At 32.5% G+C, this 24,463-nt stretch overlaps 2 protein-coding genes across 3 annotated transcripts; one reads left to right on the forward strand and one right to left on the reverse strand.

The window, feature by feature from the left end:
* Positions 1–5,465: 5,465 nt before the first annotated feature.
* On the reverse strand, positions 5,466–10,809 carry LOC140973493 (uncharacterized). Of its 2 annotated transcripts, XM_073436352.1 has the most exons (3): positions 10,559–10,809; positions 9,231–9,342; positions 5,466–6,362 (listed from the first exon to the last, which is right to left on the reverse strand). In XM_073436352.1, the coding sequence occupies exons 2-3, from the start codon at positions 9,256–9,258 to the stop codon at positions 5,629–5,631; spliced, it is 762 nt and encodes a 253-aa protein (XP_073292453.1). In that variant the 5' UTR covers positions 9,259–9,342; positions 10,559–10,809; the 3' UTR covers positions 5,466–5,628. The 2 variants fall into 2 exon arrangements, with proteins under 2 accessions (XP_073292453.1, XP_073292452.1); XM_073436351.1 differs by lacking the exon at positions 9,231–9,342 and having other exon boundaries at positions 10,559–10,803.
* An 8,488-nt stretch (positions 10,810–19,297) lies between these two features.
* Positions 19,298–21,701, forward strand: LOC140972433 (uncharacterized). The gene is made up of 6 exons (XM_073434861.1): positions 19,298–19,547; positions 20,020–20,268; positions 20,376–20,552; positions 20,713–20,819; positions 21,178–21,398; positions 21,465–21,701. Exons 1-6 carry the CDS (start codon positions 19,389–19,391, stop codon positions 21,629–21,631), a joined length of 1,080 nt encoding a protein of 359 aa, XP_073290962.1. The 5' UTR covers positions 19,298–19,388; the 3' UTR covers positions 21,632–21,701.
* Positions 21,702–24,463: the final 2,762 nt, after the last annotated feature.

Consider the following 24,463-nt stretch of genomic DNA (forward strand, 5'->3'; position numbering starts at 1 on the left):
TGATTTGCTATTCTTTGCAAGTGCACAATTTGCTGTACATCTTTTTCACATTGTTTTGTTCTTGGATCCAGATGTAACAATGATGATACATACCATGTAATTTCTTTTTCGGTATGTTTCTTGTCTCCCCCTAACATTGGGAAGATTTCCTCATTAAAATGACAATCAGCAAAACGTGCTGTGAACACGTCGCCTGTCTGAGGTTCAAGATATCGAATGATTGATGGACTATCATAACCGATATAAATTCCAATCTTTCTTTGAGGTCCCATTTTCTTTCGTTGCGGTGGTGCAATAGGCACATACACCATACATCCAAAAATTCTCAGATGAGAAATGTCTGGTTCTTTACCAAACGCAAGCTGCAATGGGGAGTATTTATGATATGCACTTGGTCTGATGCAAATTAAGGCAGCAGCATGTAAAATTGCATGTCCCCATATAGAAATAGGGAGCTTTGTTTTCATAATCATTGGTCTAGCAATCATTTGCAGACGTTTAATCAATGATTCAGCCAATCCATTCTGTGTATGTACATGAGCAACAGGATGCTCAACAATGATTCCCATAGACCTACAATAATCATTGAAAGTCTGATAAGTAAATTCACCAGCATTATCAAGTTTAATTTTCTTGATTGTATAATTGGAAAATTGATTCCTCAATTTTATTATTTGAGCAAGTGATCTTGCAAATGCAACATTTCGAGTTGACAATAAACATACATGTGACCATCTTCTGGAGGCATCAATCAATACCATAAAGTATCTGAATGGTCCACATGGTGGATGGATTGGTCCACAAATATCACCCTGAATACGTTCAAGAAACATTGGTGATTCAGTTTGGATTTTGGCTGGTAATGGTTTTATCATAAGTTTTCCAAGAGAACATGCTTTACATTGAAACTTATTATTTCTGAAAGATCTTTGGTCTTTCAATGGATGACCATGTGTATTTTCTATAATTCTTCGCATCATTGTTGAACCAGGATGTCCTAATCGATCATGCCAATTGGTTAATATTGAAGAATTATCAATTACCATGTTTGATTCAATGGGACGTATATGTGTATAATGCAATCCAGTAGGGAGCATTGGTAGTTTTTCAATCACATATTTCTTTCCTGATTTGTATGTGGTAAGACACATATATTTCTCATTCCCTTCATTTATTGTTTGAGTATCATACCCATGGGAATATATATCATTAAAACTCAACAAATTTCTTTTCGATTGTGGTGAATACAAAGCATCATTGATCAAAAATTTTGTACCATTAGGTAACAAAAATTGTGCTTTACCACAACCTTTAATCAAGTCTACAGGACCTGATATTGTATTCACCATTGTTTTTGTTGGTTTTAGTTCCAAGAAATATCTTTTATCTCGGAGGATAGTGTGCGTTTTACCACTATCAGGTATGCAAACTTCAGCTTCGTTCATAGCGTTTTCCATATTTGAACTTCAAAAAAAATATGAAATGAAATAAAATTACTGACAATAAAATACAATGCAATACACATGATAAAACATTATCATACAAATACATGAAAATAAAATATTTTACATATTTATTCCACCAGCAAATTGATCATTGTCTGAAAAATCAATCAGAAAATCTCCAGCATCAAAATGAGTTGAATCACTCAAAGGTTCACTGTGTTCAGTGAAGTTGGTCTCCTTTTCTTTCCCCTTTATTGATTCTTTAAAAAGTTTACAAAGGTGCTCAGGGGCTCGACAAATACGGGACCAATGTCCTGGAGTACCACATCTAAAACAAGAACTTTCAAATCTTTTTGAGTGATTCTCATTAACACTCATATTCTCATGATGCCTTTTCAGTAGGTGGTTCGTGACGCCCTTTTGAGATGAGTTATAGGAGTAACTATCTCTATTATTTTCAAAACCACGGCCGCGTCCGCGTCCACGACCACGACCACGACCACGATCTCGACCAAAACCTTGTCTTTGAATTTGATTTTGGTTTCCAGGTTTAAATTCATTTTTACTTACAACATTTATTTCTGGAAATGCTGTTGATCCAGTGGGTCGGGACTGACGATTTCTCATTAATAGCTCGTTGTTCTTTTCCGCCACAAGAAGACAGGCGATAAGTTCAGAATATCTCTCAAATCCACGCACTCTATATTGTTGCTGTAGAGTTATATTTGATGCGCGAAATGTGGAAAATGTTTTTTCAAGCATTTCTGATTCTGTAACCTCATGTCCACAAAATTTTAATTGCGAGATTATTCGATACATCGCCGAATTGTAATCACTTACTTTCTTAAAATCTTGGAATCTCAACATATTACATTTATCACGAGTGGTTGGAAGTATAACTTTCCTTATATGTTCAAATCTTTCTTTTAATCCTTTCCATAGAGCCATGGGATCTTTTTCGATGAGATATTCACATTTCAAACCTTCATCAAGATGTCGACGCAAAAATATTATAGCTTTTTCTTTTTCTTGTGATGAAGATATACCATTTTTTTTAATAGTCTCGCTTAGACCCAATGACTCAAGATGCATTTCTACATCGAGAGTCCATGGCATATAATTTTTTCACGTAATGTCGAGTGCAACAAATTCGAGTTTTGCCAAGTTTGACATGGTGGTACTAAAAAAATTATGATGCATTTTATTAGTTAATGAATATTGCAATACAAAGTAATGGATAAACAACAAATACAAGCATTCGTAAAAATAAAGAAAACACACGAGGAGGATATTCTCCGATAAATACAAGATTCGTGAGTATTATAACCAAAATAATTAAAAATAACCTTGAGAAAGTCATCTTCTTTTTTCTTCGAAAATTTGATGAAGAATAATTTTTAGAGAAGAATAGAAAGTTGGAGTGATTGAATGTGTTTGTGAGATCATATTTATTGGGCAAAAACTAGCCGTTTTGTTACCGTTTATGACCGTTGGTGTATAAGAAAATAAATGTATGTATTTGTATAATTTTATGGTAATAATATGGTGTATATAATATTAGTCATGTTTAAATAATTATGTATATCATATCACATTATTATAATGAGGTGTCATAAGTTATTTTGTTTAAAACCTTTATAAATTTTTATACTTGTCGTATCACTTACCGGGAGTGTGGGATGTTGTCTTAACATCCTCCCAGGATTTATAACAAGTTTTTGAAAAAATTTATTTTTATTATTTCTAATCTTTATTATATAATAACATTATATTATATATTAAATATATACACAATAAATAAATAACAGTAAAATAAATATTATTACTTTTGTTATCTTTTTCTTCTGTTTTGGAGCTTGGAAAAATAAGGAGGACTTTTAGAGCTTCGTGCTGATAACGTGTTATGAAAAAGTAAAAATTTACAGTAAAAAGTAAAAATCTCAAACTCTCAAAATTATCACACTACACACTTTATAATATTTTTCTCTCAACTCAATTGTATCAAATCTTTACAAATGAAAACCTATTTATAAGATTTCTTTGGAAAACAATCCAAAAATAATTTCATCATTACATACATCATCACACACTAATTTTCAATATTCAACACCTAATTTTACCTAATTTTCAACATTAAACATTATAATTTTCAATACAAATAAATATTAATTTTCAACAATTTCATCTCGAGCTTCACCAATTATTTGGAAAACCGTTAATCAGACGATCTACTCTAATACGTTAGTACCGAAATAATATTAGTTGCAAGAGTAGGTCTCTTGTGTGACTGTCTCACGAATCTTTATCTGTGAGACGGGTCAACCCTATCGATATTCACAATAAAAAAGTAATAATCTTAACATAAAAAGTAATAATTTTTCATGGATGACCCAAATAAGAGATCTCTCTCACAAAATACGACTCGTGAGACCGTCTCACACAAGGTTTTCCCTAGTCGCAAACAGTATGGATGGAGAATATCTATATATATTTTTTCAGAAGCATTTTGTTGGTTTTTAAAAGATGATGTTAACGAGAGGATTTAAAATCCACAAGTGAAGGCCTTCCGGCACATCACCAACAAGATGGATGAAATGCAACAGATTTGGCTTTATGAGGATGTAAATTATTGATTTTCCAATTCCTGCCACTTGAAATATTGTATAATACACTTACAATTACTCTTCACTAAAATCTATAGGATGGCACCATCAAGAAACCCCTTAATCAAACGACTTAGATATTTTTCGAAATATTTTACCAGAAGAAAATACGAGCCCAGAATAGCAAAATATAGTCGTTTTCTGAAATGAAATTTCCCTTGGAGTGATGCATTTATTAGAGAAATGCATTATGAGGTCGTATTCCATTTTTGGGTGGCCACCAAAGGTTTCAACATTGATTGATGTATCACCATAGCTCACCAGTCTTTTCCCATTAGACTTTTATATAAAATCTATCATCTCAACACCATCAATATCCAAACTGGGCATCCCTTTCATCCTTTGTTCATCAATTTGGCTAAGAAATTTGAACCCGTGGCATGCTCACGCACAAGTCTGTCGTTGCATCAATCAATCTCAGCCAAATTCACACGACATCGTCGAATAATACAATTCTTGAAAATGAATTTGCAATGTGTCTATATAGATAGAGTTCCTTAACAAGCCAGTGTTGCTCGTATGGATCAATTTCTTGATTGTTAACTCCTCCTTGATGTCGTCTGACTTTAGTGTGAAACTGCATGTACTAAGAATCTTGTTATTGTAGAGTAATCGAGTAAAATTTCATCGCCAAAGGAAGTACGCATGATTGCGATACTCCAACTTAAAAGTGGTTAAGTAAAGTTTAAGCAATTTATTAACTTTTTTACCCTTTAAGTAAAACTCGTGAATTTTGGATATGATTTTAAATTCAGACGGGTCGCGAAAACCCGATCCATTTTCATCGCTGATTGAGACGTCATTGTATTCATAATCATAAAGGTTACTCATGTTTCTACTAAACCTTCTTGTGGGTGTTTTTAGCTCAATACGATGATTCTTCTCAGAAAAATCTATGTGACACACGACTAATTGAGACATTTTTAAGGATTTCAAGTGTATTTGATTTGGGTATTTTAGGACTTTATTATAGTTTCATTCTGAATCGATAATGAGATGCTAGCATAAAGGTTACACCCTCGACGTTACGTTAAATAATCCAATTTTAATTTGGTTGCGTAAAGTCATATACTTTTATAAAGCCCACATGACTACATCAATTTGGATCTTTAGATTTTGCATTAGAACATCACCCTTATACTAACATGAACTCAACCATTACTGGCTCTCATGACGATGCTCGAGCTTCATCAATAATATCGTTCATTTCCTCTTGTAAATTTAATAATTTCCTTAGTTACCAAGCTCAAACTAGAACTAAATATATTTCATTTCCTCTCTGCATAAAGTTCGGTGTCCTCGACAGCATCTTGCTCAATCAAATACAAGAACCAACATGGACGTCCTTCCGAGAATCTGAACTGAACAACACCGTGAATAAGATTACTAAAAATAGAGTATTATCTGGTTCTCATAAAATGATGGGAAAAGAATACATATATTTCCATCCATATAATACTATTAAACCAAAAAGAAATAGGAAAAGAAAAAAGTAATCAATAATATTGTTTAAACTGTGATTATAATTCTTCATTGACACTGAAGCTCGCATCAGCAGCTGGAGTCTCATAATTGTTAGACTCATCAGAAGCGCTCCATCTCTGTCCATCTACATAGGAATCTTCAACTGCTTCTGAAGTTTCAAATTCGTTACGTTCAATAATTTTATCAATTGATGAATCATCGTAAACTTGAGTTTCTACCGATCTGATAGACTCCAGCATGAAGTGAACTCCGTTGACCACATCGTACACCATCAGCCCAATCCTTCCTCCAATCCAACTTCCCAAATGACTTCCAACCAAATAACCGAATCTCCCAAATCTTTGCTCTCCAACAAAACCGATTGAATAGGTTCCGGCCAATGTACCCGTTCCCCGAAGAAACCCTTCTGTTACAGTTCCCCCAAAGTAAATAGCTTCAAAAAAATCCCATCCTGAAGAAATGATAGGACCAATAATGCGTTTTGCTTTCCGTGTTGCTAGTTTTGCTGCCTTTGCTCCTTCTTTCTGGGCTACTTTGGCTGCGTCTGTAGAAGTCATGCCTTGGTTAAGTGCATCAGCCAAGGCAGTCTCGATTGCTTGGTTCCTTCTGCTCTCTACATGAACAACCCTAATGCTGTAGAAATAGAGTTTTACACCTTCTTTTACCAAACATGAAAGGGATCCAGAGCTACCATCAAAACAATCCAAGACCGTAAATTTTCCACTTTTGGATGCAGCCTCTTCACCAACCAATTGTCTACACTTTTCAGCTTCATAAATAAAATAAACAAAATATTGTAATGCTAAATCCTACAAAAGGTACATAAAGATAACTGCAGTAAAAAGAGAGAAGAAAAATAGAGAGACAAGAAACTGAATTTTTCTTATCGATTAAAGGATTATACCATGTACAAATACATAGGAAACTAGATAGCAATCTAGGGTTGATTTCAGGACCATAAAATCAGATATTTTGATTTATGGTAACTTCCAAGTTTATTCAAATCAAGAAAATAGCAAACAATCCCTTTTTTTATCGACATTAACAAACCAAGGACACTCAAAAAAAAAAACAACCTATCTGCGCAGTTTTTTTTTAACCGTGTGGCCCAATTTAGCAACGGTTAAACTTAGATGGTTTAGTAAAACTGTTGCAATATTTAGCGACAGTTAACCGCAGCTAATTGGGCCAAACAGTATTACAACAAAACCGTTGCAGAACCCGCCATTTTCCTTAGCAATTTTCGCCTCGGTGCTCCGGTAGAAGCCTTTTTTTTCCTTTTTTACATTTTTTAAGTGATCTTTGTACAGAATAACACATCTTTTCATGTTTTTTACAGATTAACGCAGATCCAACATTTGCGGCACGATTGCTTTGTAAAGTTTTGCTACTGTTTTCAGATATTGTATTTTTAAATATGTTTATGCTTTACCTGTTGTATGTTAAATATTTATTATTTAAAAATAATTTACAACAAATATATATTATAATTTACTAAACAAATACAATTACATAACAATATATAACATTATAAAAAATAATATCCAGCATTATAAGATATTAATCGTTAAAAATAGCAACGAATTGCCGAAAACCGTCACAAAACTGATCCAATTCTATTGGCATCGTTCTGGTTTTTATGATGTTTATGATAAACCGTTGCAATATTTAGCAACGATTTATCAGAAACGTTGCTTTAACAACGACGTTTTGAGTTTTGACTATGGTAGTCACGGTTTTGTTAAACAGTTGTAAATGTCTTTCCTTTTCCGATTGAACTAGACCGGTTTAGCGACGATTTGTAGCAAACCATTGCAATTTTTAGCAAGGGTTAGCAATGGCTTTTTCAAAGAAGACTGTTGTGAATATTGCAACGGCTGTTTGTTACCGTCATCGACTCCAGCAATGGCTAATATTCAACGGTTAGCCATATTCAACGGCTGTTTATTACCGTCGCTGATTCAGCAACGGTTTTAGCCATTGCTGGAGTCAGTGACGGTAAAAATTGCAACGCTTACCGGAAACATCGCAAAAACCATATTTTTGATGGTTTTAACAACGTTTCTGGTCGTAGCTGGACCCAATGTTTTTGGTAGTGAAAAATGTTATTTTCAAACAACGAAGAAGAGAGTATAATACAATTTTTTTAGTATCAATAACATTCTTAGATCCTCTGGAGCTTCCAGAATTGCATGACATACGATTAAGACAATACTTAAAAATATTGTGTAGTTAATTATCAACTACATAAATCCCAAGATTGTCGAGGTAACCCAAAATGCTACTGTTGTTTTTTTTAGAAATACGATGCTACTGTTTATGTTCAGGATTAGTGCCAATGACAGACAGAAACTAGAGTGCCATCTGCTGGTGAACCAGATTAACCCATCATTCAAGATATTGTATCCTATATGATACTGTTAAAAATATAAAAACTATGGTTTCACGACATTCTATAATCTTGAACTTTTGGGAGTGGTAGACTAGTAGTTTTTTTTATCATGGTATTAGAATCCGGAGATCACAAGTTCAAGATTCTTGGGAGTACGATCTACCTGATATTTTCAATGAATTGGTCTCATCCTTTCAGGTGGTTGTTTCTAGGCCTTGGTTACCCAATAACCGACCAAATGCATAATAAGTCTGGACATATGCTCCCTGTTACGGACCCGGGAATTGGGCTTAGAAGGGAAAAATTGGATAGAAGCCCATTAATAGATACGTTTATTCTAGAGGGTTTGGGAAAAGCCCATGGGGAAAGAGATATAAAACGTGAAGGATGGGAGAACAGTTAGGCATTCAGTTATTTTCTTTTCTCGAGTTTGAGTACTATAATAGGCTAGGGAAAAGAGAGTGAAATCTCTTTGTACAGAGGATCTCCACTGGGAACTATATTTAAAGTTTATGATATTAAATTGAAGCTTCATTTCTTCTTTGTTTAGTTGAATATGGTTGTATATTGAAAGAAACTTATGGTTCTAACACTCCCAATGTCCAGCATAAACGTGACGAGGCAAATAAAGTATAAAAAATATTGCTGGGCCTCTTCGTGCAAACTCAAACTTTAAGGAAAAGTAATTTCCATCAAGAATAAAAAATTTATCAACGGTAAGTTTTTTACACCATATTGGGAATGGAGCATGTTCTCAAGCACATCATGAATCTGTCAATGGTGGGGCAACAGAAGATACCGGCAAGAGAACATAAGAATGGAGCTATTGGAACTCGGAATGCATGGTAGAATATAATGGAAAAAGGGGATATGTCTCAAAGCGGACTAGAGACGAACGGAATAAATATGTCGTATTATATCCACGGGACAAATTAATGCATGTTGTTTGGTGTCTTCAATGGAAAGCACTCCTAAATCCCTGTTAAGAAATGGGGACCTAATTTGATTTACCACAGTACAGTAAGATGAATTAGTTTGATGATGGATACGTGGGGTCAATGATAGTCAGCTTTGCACTAGCAACTTAATTAAGTCTTTTGTTAATTTTTACCACATTTTACTTGTTTTGGTTGTTGTTTGCAGGTTTAATAGGTATTGATCATCGAGAGACCAGCCATGTTAAAAGTGTGGACATCTTTAAAAAATGTGAAGAATTTTTAAGATAAAATCCAGTACAATACTCACCCAAACATGGAAGTACGTGAACCAGCATGTAGAAACAGAAGAATAAAGAAAAAGTCCAAAGGACTTTATGTAACGGCACCTGAAGACTATTTATTTTACATTTCCAGTGGACCTGTAGAAAAATACGAATAAAGAAAGTCCAAAGGACCTGCATTAGCACATGATGAGATATTTATTTCATATTTCCAGTGGACCTGCGGCGTATTTAGGTACAGAAGGAACTTTACTTATGTATGTTAAGGCACCATTTGGAATCATATAATCGCTTCCATATTTCCACTCATCAGACGTTAAGGGTTACACATCTTAGCCAATTAAAAAACTATGGCTTGGGGAGTAGAAATAGACAAAACAATGGAGAAGACGGTGAAAACATTGTCAAACACTACATTTCTTTTTACATTATAAAATCTCGATATTTCATTTGACTAACTTGCTAGTATAAGTTCAGCCTATATCTCAACTGATAATTTGAAATCTGATGTTTTGATTTGTCCAAGTAATTTATATTAATTGGCTGTAATGCTTTTGATTTGCTTGCCGCAATTAATTGGTTAATTGTTTGAAACCTGAAAACTTAGAGAATAGACTAAGATAGAAGGTTAATAACATATAATTTGATGTTTTGTAGATTTCGGGAGAATATACAAATATTATGAGGCGTGTAACAAAAAAATCACAGATTTGAATGCATTCTCAGATCACCTTATTACATTTATTCATTAAAATGAAAAATCAAATCCCCACAACTCTGTTATGCTGAAAATATGTCGTATGATCAAAATGAACATCATCAGCCCATGTGTTGCGAATTACTAAATCTGAAAATACTAGTTTTCTAATCTACTCATTACGTAAGCAAATTGCTTCTCTGGGGATGAATTCACATGGCTGTTTAATTTAACAGTCTCGATACATGAAACGCGATTCAGCAACTATAAGCAGAATTACTTAAAAACTGGCGAATCTTAAAGAACAGTCAGCCCTTTTCTGAGTAGATATAGTTTTTTATCACAGTACATAATTTTAAGTTCAAAAGGTGAGATTTTTCAAAAACGTTTGTACGAAACATAGCATTAACACAACATGCTACTAGGCTGTGATCACTATTAAGATTCAATTCAACAAGCATGGTTCAAGTATTCTCATAATCAAACAAAACAGCTTCAATCATTGTCAGATCGATCGATTACACCTGAAATCGATATACTAAAACACAAAATAAAATAAGCCGAATCCAATTAGGGTTCAAAAAAGTTTCTTAAATTCTCAATTCGACAAACAAGAAAGTGGAAAACACAGAGAAAAGGAAGCAACAACTGGATTACCTGCGATGCTGAGAGCAATGATGCCAACAACGAAGAGGAGGAACTGAATCCTCTTCTTCTGAACAATCGTCATCTTCGCCATAAATTTCTTCCTGAATTGATCCCAACAAAACCCCTGTACTACGTAACTACAAATCAATTCGAACTTGTACTTATCATCGAAGCAATTCAAAGGGTGGAAAAGTCTACTTCACTTTTTAAATTTAAAAAAAGCAACTGAAATATAATGAATTAGAGTCGACGTTTGGTATAATGGAATATATATTTTCAAGTATGCGTGAAAGAAAAACTTGTGTAGGACGGTTTTATGAGTCGTATTTTGTGACACGGATATCTTATTTGAGTAATCAATGAAAAAATATTATTTTTTATGCTAAGAGTATTACTTTTTATTCTGAATATCGGTAGGGTTGACCCGTCTCACAAATAAAGATTCGTGAGATCATCTCACAAGAGACCTACTCCGGTTGTAATGGGATTTTTCTGATGTGGGTTAGATAAATTTTAAAAAAAAAATAGTTAATTTGGTTACCACCGAAATAATCGATTTGAATTCGATCCGATTAATTCGATGTTACGATAAATCGGTTTGATCCAGTTCGGTTCAGCCAACTTCCAAAAAATTTGGTTAAATTTAGTTTATATTAATTTGTTGACTCGGTTCGATTTTTTACCCAATTAACGGAATGTTGACACCTATCCACGGGAGTAGAGCTCTTGAATTAGTAGGCCTCACATAAAAAAATAAAAATAAAAATAAAAAAAAATTTGTATTGCTCAAATTGATCCAAAAATTGTGTTACTCTTGCAATAGATACTGATTTTTAAAAAAAAATACTCACATTTCATTTTTTTTGCATGTTCCCAAATTTTTCATTATTATAATGTTATTTTAACCATTAGAAAATTAACATATGTACTTAACATTAAAATTTTAATCCACGTGTCATTTTTTTTATTCTCCATTTTTAACCCCCGTGAATAGATAAAACTATGCAATTTTTAGTTAAATATGAGCAATTGTTTCTTTGCATTTATGGTGGCATTTACAAATGGTTAGATTAGAATAAGTTTATTATCATCTACAAATGAGTAAAATAAATATTTGTAATAATAATTAATTTAAAATTTGTTGATTCTAAAATTTGGATTTTACTAAAAAATAAAATAAAATAAAATAGGAATAATAGAAGTTAAAATTGTAGATATCAACGTGAACATTTTACCCTCGAATATAAATTTTTAAATATAAAATGGTGAATTTTCAAATCTTTAATGATATCGTTAAAAAAATAAAATTTTCTAATCTTATATGTTTGCTTTTATCATCATGGTTAGAGAATCACAAAATTGTGAATAACAATAATAATATAAAGGGGAAAAAATGTGGTTGTTTTTGTTTCTAATGGTTAAATCAAACATTATAATAAAGCAAAAAATAGGACTCGTATAAAAAGGTAAACACTTGTGTGAGACGGATCTCTTATTTGGGTTATCTATGAAAAATTATTACTTTTTATGCTAAGAGTATTACTTTTTATTGTGAATATCGGTAGAGTTAACCTGTCTCACACATAAAGATTCGTGAGACTGTCTCACAAGAGACCACTACAACAAAAATGAATTTCCACAGCGCGCAAATGGGCTTTCCGCAGTGCGCATTGCATGCTACAAAGTTTAAATCTGTTGAAAGTTATAGTTATTAACATCGGGCCATGCTTGCTGCGAATAAGGGTATTGAAAGCGTGCACCGCACGTCGAGGATACAAGAGTCAACGGCGTGCACAGCACGTCGTGTATAGAATAATCGCACCGCACGTCGTGGATACGAGAATCGACAGCGCGCACGGCACGCTGCGAATAATTGTATTTATAGCTCGCATTATACGTTGTGGATACAAGCATCGATAGCGCGCACTGCAAGTCGTCGATAAGAACATCAACGGCGTATATTTGCACTGTTAGAGTAGATGCCCTGCAAGCCAACTGTTGGCTAGGGATTTTATTGACTCGGTTGTAATAAACAATCTTTATTTTAATATAATTTAACTTTTAGTGGTTTCGTTATACTTTATATGTATACTCATACAAGCAACATAGATAAAGTCCTTGATTATGCTTTAATACAAATGAATCGTAATTCGATGTTGAAACTCATTTGTAAACACTGCATATTCTAAATTCGTTCCTAGTCGATTTAGCCGCCTAAAACAGGGATAAAGGTCACTTGAGCTCGAGACTAGCATCTGTAATGTTGTATACTACGTTTCTTGGTGAGGACATAGAGATATCCAAACATGCAGATGGGTAATCATATGATGATTATACCGAAAAACCCTCCCTCGGACTTTCCAAGTGGTTATCATTCATCGAGAAGATTAGTCCGTGGTTATGATTGTACATCATTAGTCCTTACGACCCGGGACAACACTGAGGCTCTATATGCTAGGGTTGTGCTTTGACTCGTTTACCGGCTCCAGGAGAGTCATCAGGTGGCGAGGTTGGGTACAGTCATGACACATATAGGAGCCAGTGCATTGTAATCGGGGATTCACCGCTCATGGGTGTGGATATCCTATGTGATATGATGTAATAATAGTGCGTAGAATCTCTGGCCAAAGTATGAGATGTACGTTGGAGAATGAGTTCTCCAATAGTACATGCGATGCCACTATTTATATGTGTCACATAGTTATCGAATTATTATACAACCCTCGATGAACCAATGGTTGCAGATTCGATCGAGATATATGCGATGAAGGGACCGTACTGTACGTTAATCATAATCGACTGGTTCTTGCAGGAACTATCAGTGATACCTAGGGTATCATGGGGCGATGCTACTAGACGCTCTTACCATGGTTCGATGGGATTGATCAGAAATATGATTTCTGACATTTTGATTTGATACATAGAATGGGGCAAGTTAGAGTAAGCCTGAATAAAGGATTATGTCCTGAATCACAAGGAGTTGTGAACCCATGGCTAGTTGTATCCCTGAACCATTGAATGTCACACAAGTACTGGATTGTTTGTTCCCATTGAAAGAATAAATTCAAGATGTTGAATTTTTATTATGGTATAGTAAATTCAAGGAGTTGAATTTATAAAAATTTGAGAATTTAATTTATTAAATTCAAAAGTGGAGTTTATTAAATATTAAATTATGGAGGTGATAAATTCAAGGAGTTGAATTTATACTATTAAATTCAAATGTTGAATTTATAATGTATTTAGTTTATTAAGCTCAAAAGTTGAGTTTATTAAATATTAAATTAAATATAGTGGGAAGTATGTTTAATGGACTTGTATGAGTACAAGTCCAACATACTAAATAATTAATGTTCTTAATGGACCTTGATTAATTAATTAAACTAGTTGGACTAGCTCAAATAATTAATCAGGTCCATTAATGTTAATTATGAATATTGGGTTATGACTTAATTATAAATAGGTGTAATCAAGCCATAACCCTAGCCATCACCTTCACAAATTTCGAAAAAGCTCTCTCCCAAAGCTTGAAAATTCGGCCACTTCCTTTTGAAGGAAAACTTTGAGTCGTCTCTCGTTTTCAATCTCCAACGTAAAAACTTCTTCTAATTTTTCTAGTGCGAATTAGAAGAGGAACAAATCATCTAGTCGTAGACCTGATTAGAAAAAAGGAGTCCTTGAAGAAAGTTCGTAGGGATTCATCAAGATCTAGATCCGTCAATACCGGATTAGTTGGAGCCAAGTGATTTAATCACCAAAGGTAAAATTTTAAACATCCAATGTATGTTTAATTAAAAACCATACGAGTGTCCAAAATTATTTTGATTGTCAAAATAAAATAAAAAATTTTAAAACTTCCGCTGCGTTTGGGCACAAGAAAACCGAGATCCAACATGCACGCCGTTAAAAGATATCCAAGCATTGACAGCGCGCACTGCACGCTATGAATTTGTTATAAACTATTAACAGCACGCTATGAGCTCGCGGTTGAAAATACAAGTAACAGTGTTCAATGTGCACGCCGTTAATGGTGTAACTCTTGCGTTATTAGCAGCATGCAGTGTTTGCACGCCGTTAATGGTACAACTCGTGCATTATTCACAGCGTGCATTGTTCGCACGCTGTTGATACGCCGCTGCGATATTTCAATAGCCTTGTAGTGACCTACTTGTATAAAAATTTGAAATGGGGATGTAACTATACCCACCCAGCCGGAGTAGCAAAGAATTGGCCCTCTCTTCTACAATCATCTGCATGAGATTGCCAAGTGATTCTTCCATATTATTGAGTTGTGGTTCGATCCGATCGAGCCATTGTTCAACTATTTTGACCCCTCGTTTGTAGTCAATATGTTGTTTCTCACTAGTATCATCATCAGTCATCGAATCTAGGAAAAATCTGACTCTGATGTCATTTTTGGTGCAATCGAAATGATGAATGAAACAATAAAACTCGATTTAATTGAGAAAAATTAATAAGAAACTAAAATAATTATTATTGTTGAGTTCCATTTTTTGAATACAAATAACAAGCTTGTATAGAGTAATAATTATATTCGTGATCTAATACTATGATAAAAGTCCTAATATAGAAAAAAATTCCTAGTCCTAATGCAATTGAAATACTAAGATTTTTCATTTAAATAGAATACTAGTTAACATATAATCCTAATAAAATATTAATCTTGTCCTGCAAAAAAATTAATTTTTTTCATTAATATAATAAAACTCATTATATTTAGTTTCAAATCATTTTTTTATTAAATTAACGGTATATTATATTACGTTGATATATAGCACATTAAATTTTGTACGTGAATGTGCGTATCATTGATATAGTATAAATTTTAAAAATTAAAAAATATTTGAGTACTTTCATTTATCAAAAATTTATTAGCCAAAAAAATAAAATGTAGTAAGTAATTTTAAACATAATATGTTTAAAAAAAAAGTAGTAATAGTTTTGGAGATGAATCATTTATTAATTTATAATAGGGTATTTTGGATCAAAAAATATTGTAATGAATTGTTATGTAACTCTCTCATTTATTTAATTATTTATTATGATGTGAGAACCTACCGCCGCTACGTACCCTTCAATGCGTTGGGTTAACATAGTAACCTGCAAACTATGCTAAATGGATAAATCGCACCGAGCAAACCCTATGCAGTAAACTCTCATTTATTTTCTACCTACGTTGGGTTCACAAGATTATTCATGAACATTGTTCTAAAAAACCAAGCTAACTAAGTAATTAGGACTAGGAATTTTTATCTATATTAGGATTCTTATCATAGAATTAGATTAGGAATATAATTAGTACTCTAAGGCATAGTTTGGTACACATGATAGGATAAACATGTGATATATAATATAAGGATAAGTTAAGGATAAATAAGATGTATGATATTATATTTAATGTTTGGTATGATTTTAATAAGAGTGATTAAATTTATATATTAGATTGTAATGACAAAATTAACCTTATCATAATAAATTTTATAATTTCAAAGTTGTTGCTTGAGTTCATATTTGTTATCTGTTCATGCGCCGACAGTGTTGCATGATTTATTTATTTTTACCTAATTTTATATATTATATAATATGATAATTTAGCCCTTGATTTTGTGAGTCAAGTCAAATATCAATTTTTAAGGTTAATCGAATGATATTAATAATTTTATTGAGATTTATAAAAATCATTTATATAATTATCATCTAGTGATACTAATTTAGAACTTGATCATATATAGGATTTTTATATATTGAGGACAATTAAGTCATTTGTGGTGTTTTTTATCATTAAATTAAAATTATCACACCTAATAGAAGAGACATTTTATCCTTCTAAAAAATTATTTATCAAGGACCTATGATATTATCATGGGCTTTTTAAAATGATACCAAACGTGGGATAAAGAGGATTATTTATCTATATCTCTTTTATCACGTGTATCAAACTATGCCTATATAAGCATGTTATTTGCATTCAAAAAGGAATTCAACATTAATAGTATTTTATGTTTCATATTAATTTTTCTCAAATAAATTGAGTTTTATTGTTTCGTTCATCTTTTTCATTGCACCAAAAGTGACATTAAAGCCAGATTTTTTCCTGGATTTGATGGTTCTAGCGGGAAACAACATATTGACTACAAATAAGGGGTTAATATAATTGAACAATGGCTCGACTGCAATAATCGGGCTTGTATCTGAAAAGCATCCAAACTTCTTCGGGGTGAATCTATCATTCATAAGTTGGTTACAGAAAAAAAATCTTGGAAAATAAATCTTTTTGTCCACATATTTGTTCATGTTTTAGGTTCTGGTTCATTAACTACTTAAAATTTGGTTTAATTGGTATATACTAACTTTATTTATTTATTTTAGTTATATTTTTATGAAATACGGATATAATATCAGAAAATATTGATGTGTTAGATACTAAATCATCAGTTGGACCAAAATAATGGAAAATTGCTTGTTACTGAAACAACACTAAACTTTGATAAAATAATAGACTAAAATAAACCAAAATATAACAAATTATATAATAGACCAAAAAATTTATTTTCCCAAAATTTGGTAGTTCTCTGGTTTAGAAGAGCTCTAAATCATTTTAAATTTATATTATGTAGAAATTTGTATTGATGGTGAAACATCCACTACTCGTTTTTCTTAANTGTATATATTTAAAATAACCTTGCACCATTAAAAAAAAACCACCAAATATATTTGAAAATTCAAAAGAAAAGATTCAAAACATAAAATCGTCAAACTTTAACAACCTAACTTAGCAATATTTCAAAATAAAACTAACCCTAACAGCCTCTCAAAAACCACTCCAAAAGCATCATAAAATTCGTTAAATGTTTAACGTAAACTTACATCATAAACTTAATATAAATGCGGAAAACTAGCGCTGGTCCTCAGGTTGTGTTCACCTTCAGTCCAGCAAGATCAACCATCAAGACCCTCAACAACATCAATATCATGCTCACCTGCATCGATCACATCTAGTGAGTTTATTGACTCAGCAAACCTTAACCATGATAACAAGTAATACATATACATCCACATGCAACAGCGAAAATAATTTTACTTAAAATAGCTTTTCATGATCATGCATAAACGTAAACATTTTTCCTTTCATCATATCATTTTCCTTTTCATCACATACGTATACGTTTTCCTTTTATTGAATTCGGATCGTTAATTGCGACTTTCGTATCAGCTGAAGGTCGATGGATCTATCTACGTGTAACCACAGTACTGGGCGACGGGGACATCAGCGACACTCTCACGCGTCAACTGAGCCTTGGCCTTACATATCATCATAGCATTTTGATGGAAATACGATCGTCGGGGTCCCTTTGGGGCCTTCTCCAATAAACAGGCTCCCTCTGGGCCTTTTCCCTCACGATATCCCCATTCATATCATCGTATCATCGTACTAGTCACAATCACTTCACCTCCTTTAACTTTTCATATTTCCATCACTTATAAAAATTCAAGCATATATAAATCTTTTTTCTTTTAAACCAAGCATGCAACATGTCTTTTAGCATTAACGTTTCATCATATAATTTCATAAACATTTAAAATAAACATTTTAGCATATATTACAGCATTCAGGACACTGCCAGGACGTCTAACATTTTTCAGGTGTAAAATGACCGTTTTACCCCTAGAAGCATAACTTTTCGTATTTATCCTTGGACCTCGAAACGACGTTCCAAATCATTCCAAACTTAACATATATGCTTAAAACACTCCCATAAATATTCCTTAGACGTAAATTTATGACCCTCGACTAATTTCCCAAATCGTTTTTAAAGCTTAGATGTACCTCCCGGTTTTGACTCGTATGGACCCGAAACTTACCAAACTTGGAGCAAAGCTTAATAACACACAACTAAACCTTTTCCAACCCAAACTAAGTCCATTAGAATCCTCGAACCAGCCTAGCTACCTACGGAAGTTTCTGGTGTTTCTATTTTCGAAAACCCTAGTCCATATCATGCAAATTTTAGCCTTCAAGCAACTTGACCAGCCCTTATGAGCCCGACCATGACTGAACCCCTATGGACCCTAGTTTTTATTAGGATTATATTTTTATTAGTATTCTATTTAAATGAAAACTCTTAGTATCTCAGTTGCATTAAACGTGAAAAAGGATAGAATAAAGCGTAAAAAAACGTGATTAAGTGTGAGTTTTTTAATATAAAATTTTAAGTTAAAATTTAATTTTTTATATTAAATTTTATATATTAAATAATATGAAATATTTTTTTAAAAAAAAACTTAAAGATGCCTAAATGTCTTTAATGGTTACTTTTGATAAAGTTCTTAAATTTTGTATGTTTATTCTTAAATTTTGTATGTTCATGTGTTTTTTGATCTACTTAATTACATGATATATTTAAAAAAAATTAAATAAATAAAATTAGAATACCAATATCAAATTTTAAATATTTTATGAATCAGGTGGACAAAAAGATTTATTTTCCCAATTTTGTTTTTATAAAGATTCTCATATTTGTTTGCGCCGTCACTAACCAACTTATAGATTCACGCCGAAGAAGTTTGGAATCTTTTAAGCTAAAAGCCCGATTATTGCGACCAGTGGGAACTAACTTATTTATTATATATAATTTGGTCCTATTTTTAAGCCTCCCTTCTCTGTACATATTATTATCTCTAAAAAACAACAACAAATATTCAAAGGGACTGAGCGCCTATATTTAATTTGCAACTTTTTTCCCAGTTGGAAGACGATAAATTAGATTGTGAAAATAATCGAATTCCAACAAGAAAAGGTACCCGTTGGTGCGAAATTATGAGTGAAAACAACATGATTTTCTTCAAGGATTTCCAGAGGAATCGATGTTCGGAATCTGGAAAACGTAAGCTTCTTGAAGATGGATTAGATCAGAGTTTCGATGTATCATCTGCTTCGAAGAGAGCTAGGGTTTCACCAGAGTTTGTAAATTTGCAGGTTTCTTTTTTTTTTTCATTTCCCTTTTCTTCTAAAACTCGTCTTTGTTTTTGTTTGGTCATCGGTTTTTTCAGTTTTGTGTCGCATGCATGAAAAAACTTTGGATAAGCGAAAAGTTGGGTTAGATTCTGGGTGGTTCGATGATTTGCATGCGATATTTCTGTTTGGGTTTTGGTGTATCAGATCTTGTATACGATTTTTGTGGAGAATGGTGGGGTACGCCATTTTTGTTTTTTGTATAAAATAAAAATGAATTATGTTCCCTATATACATGACAAAATTTAGTTTTTGATTCGCCTGTATCCATTTCGTGTACATGTCAAGTTATAATAGCTAATATACAATTCAGTATCGTCTTCGATCGATCAAGTGAAACACGATCGAACATGACTTGACGTAATCACAATCACGAATTTGTCTCTCTTTCGACTTTATCGTTGTTTAATGACATTAAAATCTTGTATTTCTGCAGAATGGAGATTTCGGAGGATGTACAGAATCAAGCCTTCTTGGGTTGAAACTTGAGATATCAGATTCTTTTCTGGATTTGTTGAATAAAAAGTTGTGTGAAGTGAAGCAAGTATATTTTTCATATCATCAAAACCAGGGTTTATACCTTAATAATAGGCGTAAAACAAGATTTGATGCCTCGGGGTCTTCTCAACAAAAAATTAAAGCTTCGAATTTGGCTGTGGTTCTCTTAAAAATCGGATCTTGGCAGGTGCACATATACAAGCCCTTTCTTGAATTATATATATTTCAAGTTAATAAAAATATATCTTGATTCCCTATTACTCTGATATGTATACTTTAAATGCATGTCTCCAGAAACACAGTTCAAATGGAGGTGATTTGACTGTCAAATTTTACTATGCCAAGCGTAGAATGGTGTGGGAGATTCTGGAAGGAATATTGAAAAGTAAGATCGAAATAGAATGGTCCGATATCATGGCCATTAGGGCCGTCGTGGCGGAGACCGATCAACCAGGGATTTTGGAAATCCAGGTTTAACCGGCCTTTTTCCTAGTCTGACTATATGACCATATATATCAGATTCATAACCATCGAGTGATACTTTAAATTCATGAAGAGACTTCATATATGGTTCTACTATATGTTTTATGTTTACAATATTGAATTAACTTGACGTTTTTTGTTCTTGTAGTTGAATAAACCGCCTTCGTTCTCTAGAGAGACCAATCCTCGACCCAGAATGCATACCTCTTGGGCACCGGTGTCTGATTTCACTGGAGGTCAAGCTACCATCACAAGGTATCGTAGATATCATTATATATATGTATATATATATATACACACACATACATATATATATATATTTATTTATTTATCTATATATATAGTTTATTCAAAATTAATCAACACGTTGGGTCAATGTCACATGAAAGAATTTTTTGGGACAATGATGGTCGTTGGATCTATCACATCCTATCAGCTCGGTTTTATAATATCCAAATTTCTCATAATCGAATATATAGAAAACTGTAAATTAATTTCACACTATTATCAACGTTTTCTGAATTTATATTTCTCAAAAAACGAAATAATCAATGTCATCAGAATTGGAGAACAGATTATTATCATTTCTATTTCACTTTCCCTTCTTTTGCAGGAGGCATTTGGTGGTATTCCCTCCCGGACTCCTTGATAAACACTACGAACAACTTTTGAAGTGTGATGAACGACTCTCTGCTTTAAACCAGCTACCATTCCCAGACCAAGAATGCCCTTTTTTCGATACAAATCCACCACAACATTCCCTCAGTTTAAATGGAAGTCGATTGGGATTCGAATCCACCTTTATTGGACCATCTCCAAATTCAACAGTTCCAGGTATGTAATATCGTTCACTACATTATTCAGTTTCAAAGTTAGACGATTCCGACATCGATTTCTTAGGTAATAATGGTCAAGTTCCATGCTCAAATGAGGGAACCCTAGACGCAGAAGTACTGGAGGCCATGACTCGATCGTTTTATAATCCAACCAGTATGCAGCTTTACAACAACAACAATCTGATAAAAACATGCATGGCTTGCGATGTTACGGATAACAACCTTGATTGATTGCCATCTCAAGCTCCTAACGAAGCATATTCATTGTAGGGCAGGAGAGTAACCGGTGGATGCATGTAGAAGAACTCTTTTTTTGAAACATGCATGTCGAACTCTTACGTAAATATATAAATCTACACCATCTTATAGCATAAGACGACTACCATAAAGATGGTCTTTTGATGACACGCATTGTGAAATATCGAAGTGCATATTCATTCGATCAGTTATTTTATTCCTTGAAATATATGGAAAAGCTAACCTCCATATAGAACCATTTTCCCCCTATCCTTCAGTACGTACTAGGTAAAACTCGGGCTAGCTTGCAAATCATATTAATTAGGTAAACGGTACTAGGCAAACCTACATGACCATTGATCAAACACTCATCTCCTCCACCAACTCAGACACCCATTGGGGACACCAATTTCCCGTTCTTGCTTAGATATATGATAGTTTTCTCCGGTGGTCGTGTAATATATGATTTTTTTTTTTTGGACTCTAACCTCTTTTGATTTCTTCTACCTTATTCCTTCACTCCATAAAAATGTCAACCCAACAATGTATCAACTCATTTTTTTTACTCAAGTACAATTTTCAAAATTACTTATGATCAAAAATTAAAATAAAAGTATAGTGTTCGATATTTATTCACAAATTAATCGTACAATATATACTATCCTTAACATATATTTCAAAAAATTATAATAAAACATAATCTTACTTTAACACAATAAATATTTAAAAGAAAAAAAGAAACTAATGATTCTTAGCGTAAACTCTTAACTTTAAGTCAAAACACCATAATTAATAAAACACAAAAATTCAAAAATATAATCGATTTCATACTAAATTTTACGAAACAAAACATTAATAAAAAAAATCATCATTTAGCTTAAAAGTTCTTAAAATAAAAAATAAAAATAATAGATATTACCTACTATATATATCACTTTCAGAATTTTGAATAAAAAACCTAAATCGGAAAATAATAATAATAATAATAAATGAAATGAAATCAAGCAAGAAAAATAATTTGGGATTTAGGAATTAGAAAGAAAAAGAATGAAAAAAAAGATTAGGGAGTAGGATTTGAATGAAAATTTGGAAAATATATATTTTTTATATTTCTGTAAGGCACCGGAGTTTATCAGTGTTATTTGACATTGGACTAATAAAAATTGTTTAATCCAATAGATCCGGAGACGATCGATCGACTTTGATTCATAAAATAAAAAATGTAAATAATAAAATTAAATATACGAAAAGAAGTTACCGTACGAACTAGGTCGTTGATTCATACCATTAATCTTCTTGTCTCACTCTTGCTCCAATGGTAGACTTGCCTTTATAAATAAATATTTTTATTTAGGCTTTTTCAAAAATATACAATAAAGTGTAATATAAAATATCTCATAACTTTCAAACAGTAAATCAAATTTACTTTCACAACAAGCGTGACGAGCTCGTTATTACAGTATCCATGTCCACTTTTTCATTTTCGGAATTTCCAAAAATAGAAAATTTTTTAATTTAAAAATTTTACTTGATTTCGAGTCAACTTAGAATTAATAGCTAACAATCAATATTATAAGCTTAAAAATTTAAACACATTAAATTTATACTTCTTAAATTTGACTCATTTAATTTAATTATCATGTTAGGTAGATCACAATCAGTATTTGTATGACCCAAAATATTTCAGATATATACTGGTGGATCACAATTCTTTTTTATTTTTAGACCAAACAAATTTAATATTTTGTGGACACCCAATTGTCTCTATTAATTTGTTAAATTCTTTTAATTATTAATAGCCGAACTCGTTTTGGTTTAACTCAATGAATCTGATTAGTGCCTAGCAACATCATGTCACGACTTCCTAGATAAGAACTAATAGTGCATGCAAAAACATTCAATTACAGTTAACGTACAATACAATCCTTTTATCTTATATATCCCAATTAGATCTAGGGTATTGGTCTGTCGAGGCCCCAATTTATTTCAATAACTATGTGTATGTTCCGAAGTTTCATATCTCATTTGTCAGATATTCATCGAGTTATTCAATTGACCGAATTCATATTGATATTATGAAGAGACTGAATTCTCAACTACATTAATGCACAAGCTTATATCTAATTTACCACTACACTGAATTTGACACCTTATGACTTTCAAGGAGTCGGAAAACAAGTTTTTTAGGATATGAAATATGTTTAGGGAGAGAGGTGTCGAGATACTCATTTGACCGAATTCATAGGATATCAACTGGTATTATCAAGAGACTGAATTCCCAACTACAATACATAAGCTCATATCTAATATATAGCTACACTTAACTCGACTCCTTATGACTCTCAAGGAGTCGGAAAACAAATTTGTTTGGATATGAATATGTTTAGGGAGAAAGGTGAATAAACACTTACAAAAATTATGAGATTTCTTTCTTGAAAAGTATACTTCAACTGAGACTAAAGCTGGTTTCTTGAAAAATGTTTAGGTTCAGCAAGATACTGAGGTATGAGATATTGGGAAGAACTAGACTTAGTAAAAAAAACTCCATGGCTGATTTCTTGAAAAATGGTTATGTTCGGGAAAATACTAAGGTATGGGATATTGGAAAAAAGTGTACTAAACTTATAGCCACTCGTGTCGTTGCTGAAATGTCCACTACTTTTAAACTTTAAAATCATACTAAAATTTTTTTTTTGAAACATGCCATGTAAAATAACTTAGCATTTCCAAAATCCATAAATTAATTTAACATTTAAAATATCAAGCTAGTGCATAAAAATCTTTAAATCGTCAATTGATAAAAATCATACGTCAACATTTGACATG

Source organism: Primulina huaijiensis, chromosome 3, assembly GCF_012295235.1.
Source record: "Primulina huaijiensis isolate GDHJ02 chromosome 3, ASM1229523v2, whole genome shotgun sequence".
NCBI lineage: Eukaryota > Viridiplantae > Streptophyta > Magnoliopsida > Lamiales > Gesneriaceae > Primulina > Primulina huaijiensis.

Excerpts from the sequence above, each read along its gene's own strand:
- LOC140973493 (XM_073436351.1), bottom strand. The coding sequence starts at position 10,640 with ATGGCGAAGATGACGATTGTTCAGAAGAAGAGGATTCAGTTCCTCCTC. Across the intron at positions 6,363-10,558 it reads CATTGCTCTCAGCATCGCAG|CTGAAAAGTGTAGACAATTG; the intron begins GTAATCCAGTTG and ends TTATTTATGAAG.
- LOC140972433 (XM_073434861.1), top strand. The coding sequence starts at position 19,389 with ATGAGTGAAAACAACATGATTTTCTTCAAGGATTTCCAGAGGAATCGA. Across the intron at positions 20,553-20,712 it reads CAGGGATTTTGGAAATCCAG|TTGAATAAACCGCCTTCGTT; the intron begins GTTTAACCGGCC and ends TTGTTCTTGTAG. Across the intron at positions 21,399-21,464 it reads TCCAAATTCAACAGTTCCAG|GTAATAATGGTCAAGTTCCA; the intron begins GTATGTAATATC and ends TCGATTTCTTAG.